At 34.8% G+C, this 19,970-nt stretch overlaps 1 protein-coding gene across 5 annotated transcripts; it reads left to right on the forward strand.

The window, feature by feature from the left end:
* The first annotated feature begins 2,192 nt into the window (after window positions 1–2,192).
* LOC111381387 lies at window positions 2,193–5,190 on the forward strand. Of its 5 annotated transcripts, XM_023005166.1 has the most exons (3): window positions 2,193–2,609; window positions 4,685–4,838; window positions 4,945–5,190. In XM_023005166.1, exons 1-3 carry the CDS (start codon window positions 2,489–2,491, stop codon window positions 5,000–5,002), a joined length of 333 nt encoding a protein of 110 aa, XP_022860934.1. In that variant the 5' UTR covers window positions 2,193–2,488; the 3' UTR covers window positions 5,003–5,190. The 5 variants fall into 5 exon arrangements, 1 of the variants encoding a protein (XP_022860934.1); XR_002700332.1 differs by having other exon boundaries at window positions 2,193–4,850; XR_002700330.1 differs by having other exon boundaries at window positions 2,193–2,970; window positions 4,685–5,190.
* Window positions 5,191–19,970: the final 14,780 nt, after the last annotated feature.

The raw sequence follows: 19,970 nt of genomic DNA on the forward strand, positions 1-19,970 counted from the left end.
TTTATTGATACATTATGTGAAGTAATTTCTGGTCAACATAGATAACATGTCAACTCTTGAATATTTATTCTCGTGATCATGAAAATAGCTTAGATTATTCAAAGGGATTTAGATATATTACCGAACTCATTGAAAACCATACATTTTATGGGATTCAAAGCTTTTTATCGAATTTTAACTACACAATACATCAATTATTTATTTATTTATTTTTTTTGAAAAAAAAAAATTCACTAAAATTCTAGTTTAGTTCAAACCAAATAGGGTCTATATAGGAGTCATTGTTATAATAAATTTACACACTTGAGTTTTGATTATCATTATTAATTTAGTAGTACACTAGTTTGTTTGAGCCCAATTTTTCCACCAAAATACATTTTCAACAGTGATTTAGCATCATTTTAACCACACATTTTTCAATAAAATAATATTATATACAAATAAAAAAAATTTCTTTATTTTTTACCTACACATTTCCCATCAATACACTATTCAAAAATTCATTTTCTTCTCCAAAATGGGGCTCAAACAAGGGCAATATTAGCGCAAGCATAATAGTTACATACAAAAATGACATAAGGGACATGCGGCATTACATTTGCACAATTTCAGTCAATTTGTTTACCTTTACGATCCCATGAGGTGTTGTTGGATTATTTTGATGAAGTTAATATTTAAGCAATGAAAAAACAAAATTTTTTAATTCTTTTGACAAATAAAGAACGATTCATGATTAAGTTATATGTCATGGTTATTTTTTTTATTTTTTATTTTTATTTTTTGGTGTTACATGCATATGTATTTTTCTTCCACAATATTGTGGGTCTCTACCTATCATTTTCTCTTGTCAATTTTCAGCAAAATAAAGAATGATTATATCAGCCAATAAAAAAGTCATTATTTTGAGCGAGGTAATATCACCTATGGTAAGGTTAAGATGGTATGTATAGACAAAAGTCATCATATTACCTGATTGGCTTTATGTATTACTATGAACCTTAGCTTGAATTCTATTGGTGAACATTTATTGACAGTTCAAAAGATTCTTGTAAGATATTGACCATTCAAAGGTAGAACAAATAAGGCTACACATATCATAGTAAAGTCTTGATTATTTCCATGTCCAGATAGTGCAATATATGTGAAAAGTAGCTAGTGGGATGCTGGTAATGTACTTATAGCATGTTTAGCTCGTTGCAATAGACACAATTCTAGTTTATATTTAGCCATTGTTTGGTGGGGATTAATCAGATTTTTATTAGATTTTGATAGAAGTTGATGAAATGTGAGGTTGAACAGTTATGAGACCCATAAAATATGTGGTTGAAATGAATTGTCGATTTTGACTTAGATTAAGATTTAGGTTTTAATCGGTTCCAAACAAGAGCTTATTCAATGATACCAAGCAGGCTGTTATTATCCCAACTGACCTAAGATCAGTATTTGGTACCAGGAGGTTTGAATTAGCACTCCTGTACTCAAGTCAAATTTAGGTAATTCAAATTTGAAAGGCCGATGTAAATGTACCCTTTAGTGCATTTTATTACGGTGGCCTTAGGTTTTGATTATATGAACGGTTTCATCTCCTTTAGCAGGTCAATTTGGCCAGCTTTGATCTTCTCTATCAAAATCACATCACTCACTTGGATTAATTTCCTTTCGTCAAAATCGATATTCATCTATATTATTTCCACAAGGTGACAAGTCTCTCCACGACCCTTTTTTGACCAAAAAAGAAATGCATTCAGCAATTTAGACGTACATGAATTGATGAATGAAAGATAAAGTGAGTTGAAAGATACTATTTAAGTTAAATATGACTGTTAAAAAGATTAGGGTAGTTCCAACTCCTAAATTTTTGGATATTTAATGACTAATTAAGATAGTAAAAGCCACTTTCATGAAGCCTAATACTTCATTTAGTCTTTACTATTTTCCTGTAAAATATTGGGTGGTTAGCTGAAGGTACAACAGTTGAAGTTAGTTGTACTTAGAGTAGCAAACGTTTTAATATAAAGTCTAAAACTGGTGAAGAGTCTGAATCTCAAGAAACTAAGGAAGAAACAAAAGACAGATCAGTAAAGTTAAACTGCTACATTTTTTATGTTTTGTAATAAAGAAAGATAGACAGAAAGCAAGAAAAGATAAAGGAGATTAAAATTATATATGGTAATGGCGTTTATCCCTCTTTCCATACGTTTTTTGTGTGAGCCACTAGTTTATTTAGCCGTGCTTGTTTTTCAAAAGGGTTTGGTGGTTCTTTTCAAAAGGATTGAAGGGGTTATAGGGTTTTCTTTCTTCTTTAATTTGACCCAATTTTGATCCTCCAAAGCTCTTCCTCTTTCTTGAATCTTCAAATATATGTACCTAGCAAAACCCGATGAATTACCACCTTCGGCTGCTATTCTATAGAGTGAAATTTTGCATATGAGATTTACACACACTAACTAGGTTTCATAAGAATGTATAAACAGTTTGTGTACTACAAATGTCCAAGTATACGTATATGCCTGGCTCCCTGTATGCCATTTGCAGAGCCCACCGAAGAACCGATGGCCCTCCGTGTATGGCGTATGAGGAGCCAAGCATATTCACATATCGTATACACGGTAACTCTCTTTCTCTATGCCTCGCTTCTATCGTCTTCGCTACAATTGTATTATATTTTCATGGAAGATAAATAAATTTAATTAAATCCAAGTAATCCCTTAATCTTCTTTCCATCTTTTATGTAATAAGTCTTGAAATTTTTGTTTATCAAATATTATCTTGTTACTAAAAAACATATGTTAGCTGCAGAAAATGATCTAGAGTCGTAAGAATGAAAGTGAAATATGCTTATGGGAAAATGATTCCATCTGACAGAGAATTACACGACAGTTTTCCATTAGACTTGTGTCAAATCACTTCACGAGGAACAAGGAGCCTGTGCTGCCTGCACAATTATATGTTGTTCATGTTCCGTTAAGGGTATCCTCATTCTTTATAAACAGACAACATGAAAGTTACAAATCTTATGATACCCAGTCACTTTACAGTACATCATTTTGATAGAAATCTCTGTTGTATTATCATCTTGGTGCACCATTTCCTTGAACTTTTTTTCATTGTTGTGTCTAATGTGTTAGTGGTTTTGATAAAAATAAGATTTTTAATAGATTTTGATAAAAATTGATAAAATACATGGTTATGACTTGATAAAAATGTAAGTCCCATGAAATATATAATGGTGGCTGTATAGCATCAACCTTGTTCAAGTTCATCTAATCCCTCTTTACTTTATTACATTGATAAAAGAGGCCAAAGGACAATGTATATTTTATATTCTTTTTACTGAAATAGTATAGATAGCTGTGCATCCACAGATGTATACGGCTATGATGGAGTACTACCATATGCCACATAGTCAATTGGATGAGTTCATGACTTTCTAGGTTAATGTGTAGATAGAATAGAGAGGTAGATGTACTTAAAAGTTTAGGTTCATCTGCATAGAATTTGGGATAGCGCTTAGCCAATAAACGTGTATTTGGCCGTCTTGTGTATGTATGGGCAGGGCTTAAGCAACTAATATGAGAAAGCAAAAGGGAATTGCAACCGTGATTGTGGCTTTTCTGTAACTAGGGAATCTCATTTTACTAAGAAATGAAATTGTCATCTTTTTATAAAATCACTCAATTTCGAGTTAAAGCCATATTAATATAAAGAAATAGATGAGCGGACCACAGAAAATATGGTCTTTCTCAAGAATTCATGGCATCCATGAACCTATCGATTTTTATCGTTTTTTTTTTTTTTCAATGAACAAAATAAAATCTAAGAAATGATCGCACTCTGTCTCTTCTCTCTCCCCATTCTCTCTTTCACCCACTAAAATAAAATACATGCAGTGCTATTTGCATCTTTTTCTTTAGTTGGTAGGTAGGGTAAATTTTACAGTCAATGCAGGTCAAAAGGATAGTTGGGATTCTGACATAAAGAAAAAGTGATTACTTTGAAGATATCCTCAGACCAATTGGATTTGGCAATGATTCAATCACTTAATCATCTCCCAAACACAAACCCTACCCATCAACTCCGCAGCCTAGCTAGTATGCACTAACCAGAACATTCCCCCTATAAATCAGCTTTGTCTAAAAAGAATAAAAAGAGAAAAAGAGGAAGAGACATTGTGCTCAGACTGTGCTTAAAAGTAGATTCTATCCTCGCACCCCAACACAAACTTCAATGCACTTTGTTGTTTTTAATTGCAAGGAGAAACCATTTCAAGAATAATGCATTTCAGACTTGGAGTTTCGAGAATTTTGATTAAGCTTCAGTGCCATTTATTCATGGCATCACTATTCATTTTGAAGGAGGGAATTGGTGAACACGAAGGGTTTTGTTTTTAACCTATCTGATCCAAGTGATAATCAATTTTACCCAACTAATCAATAAATTTGGTATAGAACGCAGGAAGGATTAAAAAATGTATCCTAGCAAATTTTTGAATTTTAAAATTCAGTAAATGTTATTCTTTGTGGAATGTGTCGCTTGATAAAAAATTTGGACCTCGCACCGCCAGCGATTTTTTCTGCCTAAATCTTGTAGTGCCAGTGAAGGAGCAGCTTCAATTTATTTGAATTATTATATAAAAATTCAGCCAAATGGCATCAAATTCTGCCTTCTACTCTTATTTTTGAAGGAGAACAATTACATTATTGGAATAGTCAAGCAATTACTCTGAAGCCTCAATCGTTTTGGAAGGATTTTGACAATCTAAACATGGAAAAAAGCGAAAAAGTTGGCCATTTTTCTACACCAGTTTCAGATCGTGAATCAAATCAAAAGTTGTGGAGGTACTGATAACGGTAAAATCTACACTTTTCTCAACCTTGTTACAGTACTTTGTTAGTGTGTAGGATTCGATTTCTGTTGATTTTTGGTTCAATGTTGTTGTTTTAGGAGAAACTTGAGCTCGAGGATCATTTATGATAAATATGATGAAGATGAGAAGAAATGAGTATATTCAAGTGAGGACGAAGTTGGCAAGGAAAAAAGTCGAGTTCCCAAAGGCTGAAGAAGATAAGAAAGTGATACGTAACATTTTGGAGCAAAGAGTCCGTTTGATTGTAAAGGTAGAAAATGTAAACCAATTCCATGTAAGATGGAAAAGAAAAAACTACCAAAATTATAAGAATTCGATTTCCACTCAATTAGCCAAAAACATACTTTAAATGTTTGTACTTTGGAATTCGAACATTATTTTCGCTTTAGTATCAAATAGCCAAAGTAGAAAACGAATTTCTCGGGTGTGACATTTTTCATGGAATTTAATGCTATCAAACGGACCCTAAATAATTTTGCTAGAGCGAAATTACTTTCCCTTGAGTAAAACCAGAAAAAAATGTCCATCTCTCTCTCATTCAAGTGAAGAATGAGAAATTGAGAAATCTTGATTTTCACTAGAGCTAAGCAAGGCTCACTCGAGCAAAACTCTCCCCTGAGCCCGCAAAGTTGTATCTGTTTAAGGAGACTTGAAGATTAATGTTGTTCAAAATACACATGAAAATTCTATGATTTTATGAACCCCACACCTATATATACCTAAGTCTTATTTATTAAAAAGAGTAGACATTCTTGGAGATAAATACATAAAAAATAAAAAATGTTAAATCCTAGACGTAGGTTTTGAAGAACGAGAAGAAGAATAAAAGTGCGGGGTTTTGAAGTTCGTGTTTGGAGATTCTACATCTATTATTCGTTAGCTATAGTTTTCTCAATCCTAGTGTTGCTGTTCTTGGTTTGTAAGAGGTTGTACCATTTGAATATGAGTCGATAAATTTCAAATAACTAGGATGAATTCAATTCTAATTTTTCGTTTTCGAGTTAAAGTATGTATTCCCCATTGAGTATTTTTTTTTTTATTGAACTTATGCGTTTTTACATGAATAATTTACTTAAAGAACCATTCTAATACGGAGAGGTAAAATATGTGTTTTAGCTTCAATAACAAATTCCATAGACTTTCAATAGAGGATATAGATACACTATTATGGTCTGTATGATCCTTAATGATGTTTGATTGTTGTTAATGTACTGTTGTGGGTTCACAATTCTCACATGGATAAAGTTAATTCATGCACTCGTGAGACTGTCAAATAATTAAGATACAACGATCTTCAGCATGAATATATATTGTCAATTACGAGATTTCGTAAACTATATTGAATTAGTATAGGCGAAATATGAGGCCCAGTTAACGGAAAAACTGAGCTGAAAGAATTTTTATTGAATGGCAATGTGAATACATAGGATAGACAATAGGAATATTTAAATACAGTTACGTTGACTCAGCTGTAAATGAAATAAAATAAAAATCCCATAAATGTGCTCTGGTTTTGCAATAGATATGCTTTCATTTTTCGCATTTGACAGCTTGATAATAGAGGATCCCTTGTTGCATTTGACAATTTGATAATAGAGGACCCCTAATTAGTTGGAGTTTGTTGAAAACCTTTCCTTATTTGTAGGCTCGATTGGATCATCATCTTGTTTTGAATTTGTTACCGTTCGAGCTTGAAGATCACTTAGCTTCTCTCCACTGATTGAGGCTAGATTGTGAGTCTTGACCTTTTTTACTCCAAGAATCTCGTGAATCCTTCCTTGTTTCTCCAGTTGAATCTCACTGTTTTTGGGAGAGCTGGGCAGTGATAAACACCTTCCTGTAAAATCTATTGGGGTCGGAGGCAAAGTTTGTTGTGTAAGTAATGAAGAGCTACTTTTGATATTGGTTTTGTAAAGAGGTCTGCAACTTGATAATCGGAGGAGACATGTTGAGTAACAAGTAGTTCGTGTGCAATGCGTTCACGCACAAAATGATAGTCCAATTCAATATGTTTGCTTCACGCATTGAATACAAGATTTACTGTCATATGAAGAGCACTAAGGTTGTCGGAGTACAGTATGGGAGAAGATAATATTATAATGTGAAGTTCGTTGAGAATGAAGGACATCCATAAGAGTTCAGCTATTGTGTTAGCCATTGTGCAGTATTCTACTTCCGTGTGTTGATCGAGAAACTGTATGCTATTTTTTTGCACACCAAGAGATAAAGTTTCCTCTAAGGAATGTACATAGCCAATAGTTGAGTGTCTCGTTGTAGGACACCCTGTCCTATCTACATTTGATAAAGCAAATGGATCAAGTGTAGTATGGGAAGAAAAGTGTAATCTCATTTCAATCAACCCTGCTTTTTGGCCAACGCCAAAAACAGGGGCGCTATGCTGGAGGGGGCTGTTCCAACATGGTGCCCCTATTTTCTACCCTACCCCTTTGGCTTTTTCCCATTTCAATTGTTCCTTTAATATATAGTAGACTATGTTGAACCATTTTTAAATGTGTCATTGTGGGTGCATGTATGAGAATATCAGGGTGAGCGAGTGTTGTTCACAAAATTGTTTTCTTTCGATTTGTATCCACAAGTGTATGGTTCGCAACAAGTAATAAAGTGAAAATAGAGTTCGAATGTCGTTCCACAGAGATTGAGTAGCTTAACTTTATCTATTTTAACCTTAACCGAAAATCAAATTATCCAACAAGATAAATGTAACTTGATTAATCCTAACATAGATTGAATATGCAATTTTATATGAATTTAATGAACTAAAATACAAAGTTGTGTTTTAAATGTAAGATTGATGTAACTAATGAATGTAAAGTGCACTAGAATCACGAATTTCTAAGCAATGCTCACTTTTAACTCTAGTTTCACAAATTGACAGCACGATGAATTTTTGAAAAAATCAATGCTTCTAAATCTATCCAACAATCTCTCTCGAGTAATGTTGAACCTATTCCCTTATACAACCAACCTATATCTGTTGGGTTTTTTGATACCCAATAATTTGGGCGATGATTTAAAACAGTTGTCGGATTATTTATCGACACCATGGACTTGGCTCGGCTCGGAGACGAACTACACTTTTGGATGGCTCGGGTTTGGGTTGGATGATTATTTGGTTAGTTGGACCATTTAGTGATTAACATGGAGTTGAATATTGGCCCATTAGTTTAGGTTAATTGATAGCCCTCTTAGTGAACCCTAGGCTCAATTGGAGTGACCTAAACTAACATATATATATGTATTTATCTCATAGCCGTTTTGTGTGTGTGTGTTGTAGCAATGGAAATGAGAGTTGAGAAAAGAGAGGCAGCCGAGAGAAAGAGAAGCCATGTGAGGTTGTGAGTGAGAATCAACCATTGTGATATCTCTGTCTTCCTCTCCATACCTTTGTGGATTGTTAACACCACCACCCTTCTCCTTTGTAGGGTTAGAGAGAAAAATGGCTGTCCAAAGTGAAGGCAAAAGTCTTGGGTCAAGTTGAGGTAAACTGGTGTTCGTTTGGTTATTTTCTGAGCCCGGAATCAAGATTTATCGAGGGAATTACACTACAAATGGTATCAGAGCTTGTGTTGTTGATAAATATGTGATTTTTTGGGCTAAAATCGAGCTGGAAGTGGCCAGAAATTGATCTGAAAAACAGGCAGACGAAATCTGGGCAAATTTTTGCAAAACTGGACAGATCTATTTTTGCATTTTCTGGTGAAACCAAAAGGAGTTTGGCAAAACGGAAACCACCATTGGACTGTACAGGTGGAGACGGTTCAGAAACGTCGGGGCGTTACCGGCGCGTGGGAACTCCGGTGAGGTGCGTGAGGGTGCGTCGGCCGGAATTTGGCAATGGTGTCTTAAGAAAGAATGTTGCTAGTGACGATATGGACCCTGTGGTGTTGTCAGATTTTAGTTTTGAGCAATACAGTGAAAGTTTGACGATTTTGCCCTTGGACGTTTGGGAGCCGGGTGCTGTTTTCTTGTTACTGTGGTTGCTGGTGACTTTAGGATGAATAGGGATAATTCTGAAGTGGTGAATTTGCGTCTCTCAATATTTACGGACCTTCAGGCGTGGTCCGCTCGGTATCGTATTCTTTGCCTTTTTATTATTACAGTTAAAATTAATATGTAGGTTAATTATCTATTTTTCGCATTAGAAGTTATCGTGTGATATGATGTTAGGTTTGGGGTTACTGTGAAGGGGTACATGTTAATTAGTTGCCTTAAATTATCTGTGAATTTGTCACCAAATTTTCCATACCGATAGAATTGTATGTGACCTTAGAAAAATTTACTTGACTATTCTATGTGAATTATGTGTCAGTACTTTGCTTGTGGTCATTATTTGGTATTATTGGCATGTATAGGTCTAAAGCAAGTGCGAAAAATAAAATATGGTTTAACTGTGGTAAAATTTGGGCGTAATTGAAAGAGATTGTCCTAAGATGATAATAAAAGGAAAGATGAGGATAGAGACGAGGCGAATGTGACTTTAGGGTCAAATAGTGATCCTAGTGAGGTTTATTGAGAGAATAAACCTGGTTCTTGCATTGCATCTGTATGTAATCCTTTCTGCATGTATGTTGTCACTTAATTTTGTTACAATGTTGATGTTACACTTTCAATTTGTTTGATATGTGTAATTGCATAAATTAGAGTGATTTATTACTGTGTAATGTGTTTGCATGCATAGTGGGTTGAGATTTCGTACTCTATTTGCTCTGTGAGTGGTGTGAGAAGAAAATTGGTCAGTCACTTTTCTCCTTTATTTTTGTGAGCCTGTATGGTTTGTGAGATTATGTAAGGCAGCTATGTCAGGGTTACCTTCTTTCTCTTTGTGAGCCTCTTTTGTGAGTGTAGTGAAGTAACCGACTCTTTCTTCGATTCTCTTTGAGAGTGCCACCTTCACTATTTTCTTTGTGAATTTTGAGGAGCATTGGTGAGTGGATTAACCTTTGTGGTCACCAAAAGGTGTTGTTTTGCCGCAGTGAGTTTGTGATGTATTAGTAGTGAGTTGGATGTCTTTTGGTAAGGTGGAGTATAGATACCTAGATGTGCATTGGTGATATGCACGGGGAATGTGGAGTGTGACATTTGGATCATGAGTGGAGATGTGATCAAATGTGTAGAATCCTTTATTTGTGAAAGAGACCCTGATCAGGTGGAGTGTGAGAGATGTACTTCTATCACTTCTGTAAGGTGGAGTCCCATTATTCACGTAGGTTGGGAGAAGTGATGTGGTGATAGAGGATTATCCCGAGAACTTAGGACTATTGTGACTTACCAGTTAGACATGAGTTGAGTGATCTGTTTAGTAAGCATGATAGGCGTGAGAGGAGATATGTGTTCTTGAGGTGTAAACAACACGGAATGGGATAGGATAAGTGTGGTGAGATCTTTTCTTAGGGTCATTTATGCATGTGTTACATATGTGGTTGACTGTGATTGGATTAATTAGGTGTTAATCTGTGGTTCTGTGTGAACGTGATTTTGAAAAGATCTGTGTGTGTGTTATCCTATATATCTTCATCGCATGATTATTTGTTCATTGTGAATACTTGTTTCTACTTGGGTATTTTTTGACCTTAGCCCTGGTGAGTACATGGAGCAAGTATGGTATGTGTTTCAATTCGAAACACGAGGTAAGGTATGTTATTCCAATTTTATTGGATTACCTTGATTGTGCGAGTATAAATTGTGTGTTTTGGTTGTTTGCAGATTATTGGGCATCAAGATGGAGATATGACGGGTGTAAATATACAAGAAAACATGTGGGTTTGTGAGCATTTAAAAATTCACACAAGGCATAAAGATATATCTTTATCCCCTATTGGACCTCACGAGGATTTATACCCTGATGAACTCATTTTCCTTCTCTCGAATACATGAAATAAGTCATCACACTCATACAATTACGTGCATATAACCATGGAAGAAATTACGTGTATATAAAACATTCAAAAAAAATTCCAGAACATGTTTTGATGTCAATATTATAAAACAATAAATCAAAAATTCACATTACAAGGTTGATCGATCTCCTAGTACATAAAAATCTAGCCTAGCATAGAGAAAGTAAGACAACAAAAGTAATTTTGAAGAAGCGACGTCACCCAATTAATTGTTGATTTGAATATTCATGTCTTAGGGTTGTTCTTCGAGTTTCTTAACTTGTTCTATGCTCTCAAAGTCCTTGGGAATAGGTTAGAATGCGTTCTTCCTTAGGGGACGACCTTAGGTTTTAAAATACTTATCAAAATTTGTTTCCATAAGAATTTCAATAAGAATAGGAAACCAAAAATTTTTCACCGTGATTGGTCTGAGCAGTCACCCAGGCTAACGTTTTCGCCTCGGTAATTACTACTTGATGTTGGGCAGTCGCCCATCCTAAATAACTGGGTCGTCGCCCAGTTATAAAAACTTTTGAATGTTGCATTTTGATCCCCGAATTCAATTCTTGATTCTTTTAGATCATTTCTCTTTTTTCTTATTCCAATACTTCACGTCCTCATTAAATTACTCCTTGGGGTTTTCACATCGTCATTTCTACTTTCGGTTCATTTTTGGCTATTTTTACTTTGGTCCTTGAACTTTTGTTTTCTTCCCTTTTGGTCTTTTTTTATTTTTTTTCTCTTGAATTCTGCCACATTCATCAATATAGTCCTACAAAACATAATTATATAGAATTAAGCCATAAGTTAAATGATTTGATCAACAATTAGTCATGTTTTGTGGCTAAATAAGTGTGTAAAAATACACTTATCATGTGTAAGTTATGGTAGAGCTCCAACATGTCCTTGATAGTAACTCGGATCTTCCATGAGAGTATCATTGGAAGAGGATTTTTTATTTAGCTTCAAGAGATGTACTCATTGGCTCACAATGAACCATACTGAAGCGCTTAAGGATGGTCAGTGCTTAATATGACTTGGTTAGATGAAGACCACTCATTGTTGGTGTGATCTCAATTTCAAGTAAGTGATAAATAGGTCCCAAATCTTTCATTGTGAACCCATTGTTTAACAACTGAATAAAACTTGAAACAAGTGCTGGAGTCGATCCTGTGAGTAACATGTCATCTATATAAAGAAGTAAAATTGGTGAGCCATAATCCGAATGAAGAGTAAATAATGAAGGGTCGGCTAGACTACAAAAAAACCATATTTAATGAGGAATGCACTAAATCGATATGCATTAAAGGCATTTATTACATTAAGTTGATGAATGAACGACTTCTAAACAAGAGCTATGGTAATTATTATGCGGACTGTCCCTGGTTTGATAACTGGATGAAAGCTTAAAGTGTAGTACACTCCATCAATTTGATGGTACCCTTTTGCAGCTAAATGTGCTTTGAGTCAATCTAAAGAGCAGTGGGGGTTGAGTTTTGATTAAACACCCATTTAAAGCCAATGACATGCATGTTGGTTGTGCGAGGAACAAGTTTCCAGGTCTCATTTTTATGCAATGTAGCAAGCCCCTCATTCATTGCTGCTTTCCAGATAAGATGTGCACAGGTAATTTTAATGCTTCAGCTCAAGAGGTATATTGGCAGATGTGATTGTGCTTAAAACATACTTAAGATTTGGTTTTACCTTACCTAGTTTCGACCGAGTGATTATAGAGTGGATCGTTGGTGTGGAACAAATAGGATTGTGATGGGATGATTCAGGTGCTTCAGTCACCATCTGTGGAACTATATATTGAGATATTTCTGAAGTTCCAGACCTATGAGATTCTTGTGGTGTAAATGTTTCAGGTGATCCAACATTATCAAAGAAATCATAGAACTCCTATGAATTATTTCTAGCAGCGGTATGTAACTCAATGATGGAAGGGGATTGATGTGATGCTCAATAGAAATAGAATTTTGGGAAGTTCGTACTATAGTTTGGGCTTTAATTGATAGAAGGGGACTTAGACATAGAGGTGAGGAAGAGTCCAAGTGTTCTCACCTAAGAAAAAGTGTTAGTATGTGGTAACCAATAATTGAAAATGCTAACTACATGTAGCAGATTTATTGACGTCCAGGATGTGCTGATAGACATAGGGAAAAAAATTAACTCTTCAAAGACAACTTGACAAGAGATAAAAAAATTTTGCTTGATGGATGAAAGCACTTATAAGCCTCGTATTCTTCACTATAGCCTATAGAAATGCAGAGAAGTATTTTTCGATCAAACTACCGTTTTCCTATATCCTACTAGATCTAGAAGTTCAAAGTGAGGAGTAAACCAAATGTGTTCCATGAAGTACAAAGTATGGTGTTTCAAAGTTGAAAGCACATGAGGGTAGGTGATTCGTAAGATACACAGCGGTGGTGAAAGCTTCTATCCTTCAAAATAAAGGTTCACCACAGTGAAATAACATAATCATCATTAATTCTCTTATAGTCCTAACGCATCTCTCAATCATAAGAGAATGCTAATGGGTATATGCAAATGATACCTGATGAACAATGCCTGTAGAAAGAAAGTGAGTTGCTAGTATGGAATTGATGAACTCATCACCTCCGTCGTGATAAAGGATTTTAATTTGTCCGTTGAACTGTTTATCAACATATTTCTCAAAAGCTAGATATGCATTAAAAAATAAAATTTGTTGCGTACGAGAATATTCCATGTATACTTAGAAAAATCATCAACCAAACAAACATAATAGCTGAAGTTTGCAATAGATAAAATAGGGATAGGTTCCAAAAATCACAATGAATTTTTTCAAGAAATTAGTACTTGAATGTTCTGAACGAGAGAGTTAAATGACTTGGTTTTCCTAGTAGTCAGTTATCACAAAAATGTTGAAATTTTATTATCCCTACGACATCAATAAGACCCTTATTTTTTAGCATCTATAAAGCTAAAGATTGAGTGTGGCCTAGGCATTGATGTCAAACCTCTGCATTGCCAAATTCGAATTGATGGGAATAATACAATTCTGGTGAAGTGGGTAAGACATAGAGATCAACCTTATTTTTTTTTCTATTATCATAGCTTGTCATGTTTTCCATTCCTTAACACAAAAATAAACATTTGAAAATTCACAATTAATAGGAAATTGTTTAGTTAACTGGTTTACAGAAAGTAAGTTTTTTGTTATGTTTGGAACCAACAAAACACTATTGAGAGGTAAGTCAGACTTCTTTTGTTTTATATAGGAATCACCAATTTCAAGAATTGACATGGAAGGTCCATCTCCAACTAGCATGGAGTCAGCACTAGAGTATTTACCAATGTTAGTTAACATACCTGACTTACCGGTCATATGGTTGGAAGCCCCAGTGTCCATTGTCCATTCAGTGTCCACAATGGTATACTCTAGAGTGAGTGCCGCACGAGCTTGAGGAATTTTATCTTGTTGAGTGGTTTTCTTTGGCACTCACCAGCATATCTTAGAAATATGGCACATTCCTTGTAGGCGCAGTGTACAGGCAGCTCTTGTTCCCTAGCCTGTTGGGGCACATCCCGCGATTTACCTCCCTTACAATGCTCTAGAGGCGGGGCGGTGGGGGCCCTCAAGGTTGGGATTCAACCTTTTTTTTCCTTAGAAATATGGCACATCTTTCCACAGTATTGGCATTGTTACTCACGATATTTATCCCATTATGTCTGCGATAGCTTGAAGAGTTTGACTGTGGGTGTTGTTGATGCTATCCATAAAATGTCACGTGTTCTATAAAAGAAGAAGGCTAGGATATCTGTGTAGTTAGAAAACCAGTTGCGCCTCAAAGTTTTGAAGTTGAGAGATCAATTAAGAGTATGACAGCCCGACAGGCTTTTTCAACATGGTTGTTGTGAAGGTTTCATAATGAGGACCAAGGCGAGTGAAGGAGACTTTTTCTTGGCAACGTGAAGGCATAAGCTATACAACAAGAATATTTAAATATAATTACATTGACTCACTTGTAAATCAAATAAAATAAGAATCTTATAAAATCTGTTCTAGTTTAGAAATAGATATACTTTCCATTTGTTGCATTTTGACAGCTTGATAATAGATGACCCCTTGTAGCATTTGACAACTTGATGATAGAGGATCCCTCATTAGTTGAAGTTTGTTGGAAACCTTTCCTTTTTGTAGGCTCGGTTGGATTACTATCTTGGTTTGAAGTTGTTACCATTAGAGCTCCAAGATTACTCAATGTCTCTCTACTGAATGAGGTTAGACTGCGATAGTCTTTACCTTTTTTCCTCCAAGAATCTCATGCATCCTTTCTTATTTCTCCATTTGAGTCTTACATTTGTTAGGAGTGCCAGGCTGTGAGATGTTGCTAATACAAGTACCTTCAATTGTTCCAATTTCCTCAAAAGTTTGTCACAACATTCTTTAAAGTTTTCTTTTTGATAATACAGTTAAAAAATGGCCAACATTTCAATTTTTTACATTTTGTTTGTTTGTTTGTTCCCTTTGTTTTTGGGTGTAGAAGTTAGTTAATTTAGACAATACTTGATAGAGATTGACACTCTATTCATAGCTTTTATTGCTTGTTTAACCCATACAATTGTAGATTTTCATGTAATGGATACCATTCAAGACCACTTAGTTGTCAAAAATGTAAATTACCGGAACGCTCTTGATTATCAAATTATGCGTTCTAAATTATTCATTAGTTTGACTTTACGTATGGAATTTACAATTAAAAGCAACAAATTACTTATTAATTATTTTTAGATGGTTAAACAAGTCCAATTATTCTATGTTTAAATGCCGCAATCAAATAAATAACAAAGCATTTATGAACACCAGTATTGTTAATGGAGAAACCTCAACTGTGTAAAAACTCCAGGACCAAGCTAGTTACCTCAATTATAGATAATGAGCTTTACAATTAGATGCTGCCTAGCCAACTTCACTAGACTTTACGATCTGCTGACTCCACCAGCTTCCCGATCTTCTCCAATTTTCTCTTTCAAGTGGAATTCCAAGATAAACAATTCTTGTGCTTTTCCTTTGCTTGCAGTCCACCTCTCTCAGTGCCCAACTGAGAGAGTACCTTCCATCCAGTGCGAAGAAAGTCAAGTGTTTGGATTCAAGGATTTGATGTTTTCCCTAATATGTGATTGTATAATCTCAAGATCCAAAGGATTGAAATCAAGATTTGAATGTGCTCTTGGATCTACAAAAAATGATATGGAGAGGCAACACAATGAACAGCCACACTTTTTGCAGCGTTTAGTAAAGTTGGGAAAAGTTTAACTTTCTACAACATTTATTAAACATCGCAAAAAGAGAAACTTTTCGCAACATTGTTAAAAAATCATATCTCTAAGTTTCCGCAACACTCACATAACGTGGCTATAGAATTAACTTTTAACAATGGCTAATAAACATTGTAAAAAATAAAACTTTCCACAATACTCAATAAACGTTGCAAAAAGGTGACAACATTTTTTTTTTAAATCTTGCCAAATCTCAATTATGTTTTCCAACGGCAACATTCTTGCAATAGACACCTTTAGCAACATTCAAATAACAAATGTTGCATATTTATGTGTTGCAAAATACCATTTTCGTTGTAGTGATCCATTAAAGGACTCTTGCAAATTGTATACCACATTCATGATATGTTGCTACAATAAGAAGAATTCGAACATAGCTAATGTTAAAGTCAACTATTTTTCTTAATTGTAGCTATTTTTCTACCCTTCTAGCCTTTGCAAGTATGAACATTACCATCCATGACAAGCCTTTGATATGTTAACTTATTTACTTCCCTTCCATTTGGCAGCTCAACTAAAATCTAAACTTTGCTTTCAAACATGGAGTTCTGTTCGAATTCCATTTGTAATACCCCAAATTTTATTGACTTAAAATTTGAGGTATTACCAATGTCATATCATAGATCATGGGAAAGGATATGATTATAAATTTAAACCTTAATTAATACGAAATTTTATAACTAAATTAAACCCATTCAAAACATAAAATCATGAAGTTTAGAACAAATAATAGAAAATTTGAAAACATTAAATATCTTGATGAAAATTAACTATTGATTATGGCAAGATTCTACTCATTACAACTAGTCTATCTAAGATAAGAATATTACATTTTATATAGAGAATGCAATTACATATATATACTAATCCCTTGTCTGTCTACCATTAAAAATATTTTTTTCTCAAACTAATTTTCAACAATACATTCCCACAATAAAATATTTTGTACATAAATCCAAAACTTTTTCCTACTTTTAATCATGCATTCTCCATGATTTGAAAACTCATTTTCATTGAGTAATGTTAGACAAACAGGGCTAAATATAGTAGTATAATATCTCTCCTTGATACATTCATCTATCTCGCTCATTCTTGTTGTGGAGAATCCTTCATCAACGGGTTCTAACCAAAGATAGGCTTTCTATACTTAGTGGGAGTTTCGTTGTTTTGTTAGCTTCTACAAACCTACAAAGAATATGTAGCATATATTTCTTCATTGTGAATTTGAACATTCAGTTGAGTATATGGTTAGTATCACTCGGAATCGTAACTACGGTACTAAGATACTTTGTATTTGGTGGCAATATTAGCATGTACCTTATGGAGCATCTAGACAGTAAGCAATCACAATTTTTGAGAAGATCGATTTAGCTTTATTTATGATTCTTTAAAAATGTGGTAGAGGATCTTATGGATTGACAAGAGATACAATATATTGTTAAAAAGACAAACTGCGAGTTCTTTGAATTAGACCAGTAGTGTGGTATCCGCTGCCCCTACTTAGTTGGGTGAAGGCTAGTACTGATGAAGCAGACCATGGAAGCCCGAGTCAATCTGGAATTTCTTGTGTTCTGCAATTGAAAGGGGCTTGTCAAGGCCAACCTTGAGATCTACGAGGCCCTAGGCAACATGATGTGATCCTAGAGTCGAGCCCAACAAAGATGAGCCCGAGATGAGACCCATTGATAATCAAAGATGGACCGATGATGAGATCGAAGGCAAAGCGGGTGAAACAAGCAATGTGATTACTTATTCAATTCATAATTGATGAAACATCACTCGTGGCACAAAATGGGACAACTTCTATGTTGGGTTCGAGAGTCGAAACAAATTGGAGCAACTTGATTCTAGCCTTGGATTAAAACAGGCATAACTTTTAGCTCACGCATCGGATTTTCGCCCAAGAGTACAATCTAGAATTGTCACGAAATTCAGCAGAAGGAAAAAAGTGTTTCAAATTTAATACTATATGACGCATAGTATAAAAGGCATGCAACCGTATAGACCATTCCCGAGACCAAATTGAAAGATTTCAAATGAACTATACGACTGAATTGGATTACAATATGCGACCACATAATGTAATTTCGAGCAAAAATTTTCCTTTTCTCACGAGTTTCTATAATTTCTTAGAATTCTAATTTTAATCAAATTATTGTAATCTTGGACGATTTTTTTCGTTTCCTTATAGATTTTTAGGGTTTTTGGAGTCTAGTATAAATATGTTATTTCCTTTGAGATATTACATTACATTATTACTTGAGAAAATTCAATAGCAAGGTTATTTACTTTCAACTCTTGTTCTTCATTGAACACTTTGAACTTATCAATAATTACATTCTTATGGCATTCCCAAATTCGGGCGGGGTCCTTGATCATGTAATCAAGGGATCTTTCAATCACCATTATTGTTAGGTTTTTTGGTTCACTTTTCTTGGGTTCAAACTCACAAACAAGTTAATTGGCTTTTCTAGGTTTCCTATCAATCTCCTATGGATTCCGTAGCCATCATTGGTATGTGGGTTCGCATCAGTTGGTATCAGAGCACCAGTTCCAAATTAACAGGTTATATCCTTTTAATTTTCCTTGTTGAGTCCTTGATCTTTGTTTTCGCATTTTATCTTATATTTCCTCGTGTTCTTTATGCCTCATTAAAGTTTGAGTATTTTAATTCATGTTTTCTTCATCCTTCGTCGTGTCATTTTTGTTCTTCATTATTTGAGTCTTTTGATCCGATTAGATTATCATCACATTGTTCAAAGGTTGTTTTGGGGCTAGTCTAGCATCCAAACCCACTTTATTGGTTTGTTGGTAGTTTGATCTTTTTTTTTAAAAAAAAAAGGAAAGAATCAAAAAGGGAAAAAAAAGTAAAAAAAGGAAAATTATTATTATTTTGTTATTGTTCAATGTACTGCCAACAAAGTTTATTTTAACTTTCGAGTCTCGTTATTCCTTTTCGTTAACTTAAATTTTGTGTCAATTAACTCATGAATTTTAATAGTCTTCTATTCATTTTGAGTTTTCATCATCAAATTCCTTTTTCTTAAGTCATATTCTTTGTTCACACCCAGTTGAGAATCCACGAGTTTGAATTTCTTTAAGTTCACATTGTTCTTTGAAGCATTTGGAGAAAGCATTGAGTGGTAAAAGGCAGAATGGTAAGTTTAATAGAGGGTAGAAGCCATGTTGTGCGATTTTGATACAAGTGAGGCAGAAAAAAATTTCTAGATTTAGGATGTCTAGTAGATTACAATTCCAGCTGAAATGGCGATCACAACAACGCGTTGAATGAATTGATATTGCAATTTGAAAGGGCACTCGGAGATGTGAGAGATAGGAAGGATAGACAGAAAGCTTGGATGGGTAAGCAGGAAGCTTGGATGACAAGGTTAGATACATCGGTGGCTAATCCTAGTAAGAGACAGCGGGTGGAAGTATCTAATACTAGGGGACCGGATAGACGGGAGCCTAGGAGAGAAAGGCATGAAGAGTTTGATTATAGTAGTGATGTGGATGAGGATGAGTTTAATGGAGTTTATATGGGACGGATGAGGAATAGAGGTGATAGGTTCGAAAGACGGGGTAAGAATAATCATGGAGATGAGATATATTGGAACATGGGAAACATCAAATTGGCTATTCCACAATTTAAGGGGGAAAGAGACTCGGAGGCGTATTTAGACTGGGAGAGAAAGTTGAATTGATCTTTGAATGTCATAACTACTCGGAGGATAAGAAGGTGAAGATAGCAGTTCTTGAGTTCATTGACTACACGATAACTTAGTGGGATCAAGTGGTTACTTCGCGGCATATGAATCAGGAGAGACCAGTTAAGACTTGGGATGAGTTGAAGGCAATCATGAGAAATCCATCAAAAATTA

Source organism: Olea europaea, unplaced genomic scaffold, assembly GCF_002742605.1.
Source record: "Olea europaea var. sylvestris unplaced genomic scaffold, O_europaea_v1 scaffold23, whole genome shotgun sequence".
NCBI lineage: Eukaryota > Viridiplantae > Streptophyta > Magnoliopsida > Lamiales > Oleaceae > Olea > Olea europaea.

Coding starts and splice junctions, on each gene's coding strand:
- LOC111381387 (XM_023005166.1), top strand. CDS start 2,489: ATGTCCAAGTATACGTATATGCCTGGCTCCCTGTATGCCATTTGCAGA. Junction 2,610..4,684: donor ATTCACATATCGTATACACG/GTAACTCTCTTT, acceptor TTATTTTTGAAG/GAGAACAATTACATTATTGG. Junction 4,839..4,944: donor TCAAATCAAAAGTTGTGGAG/GTACTGATAACG, acceptor TTGTTGTTTTAG/GAGAAACTTGAGCTCGAGGA.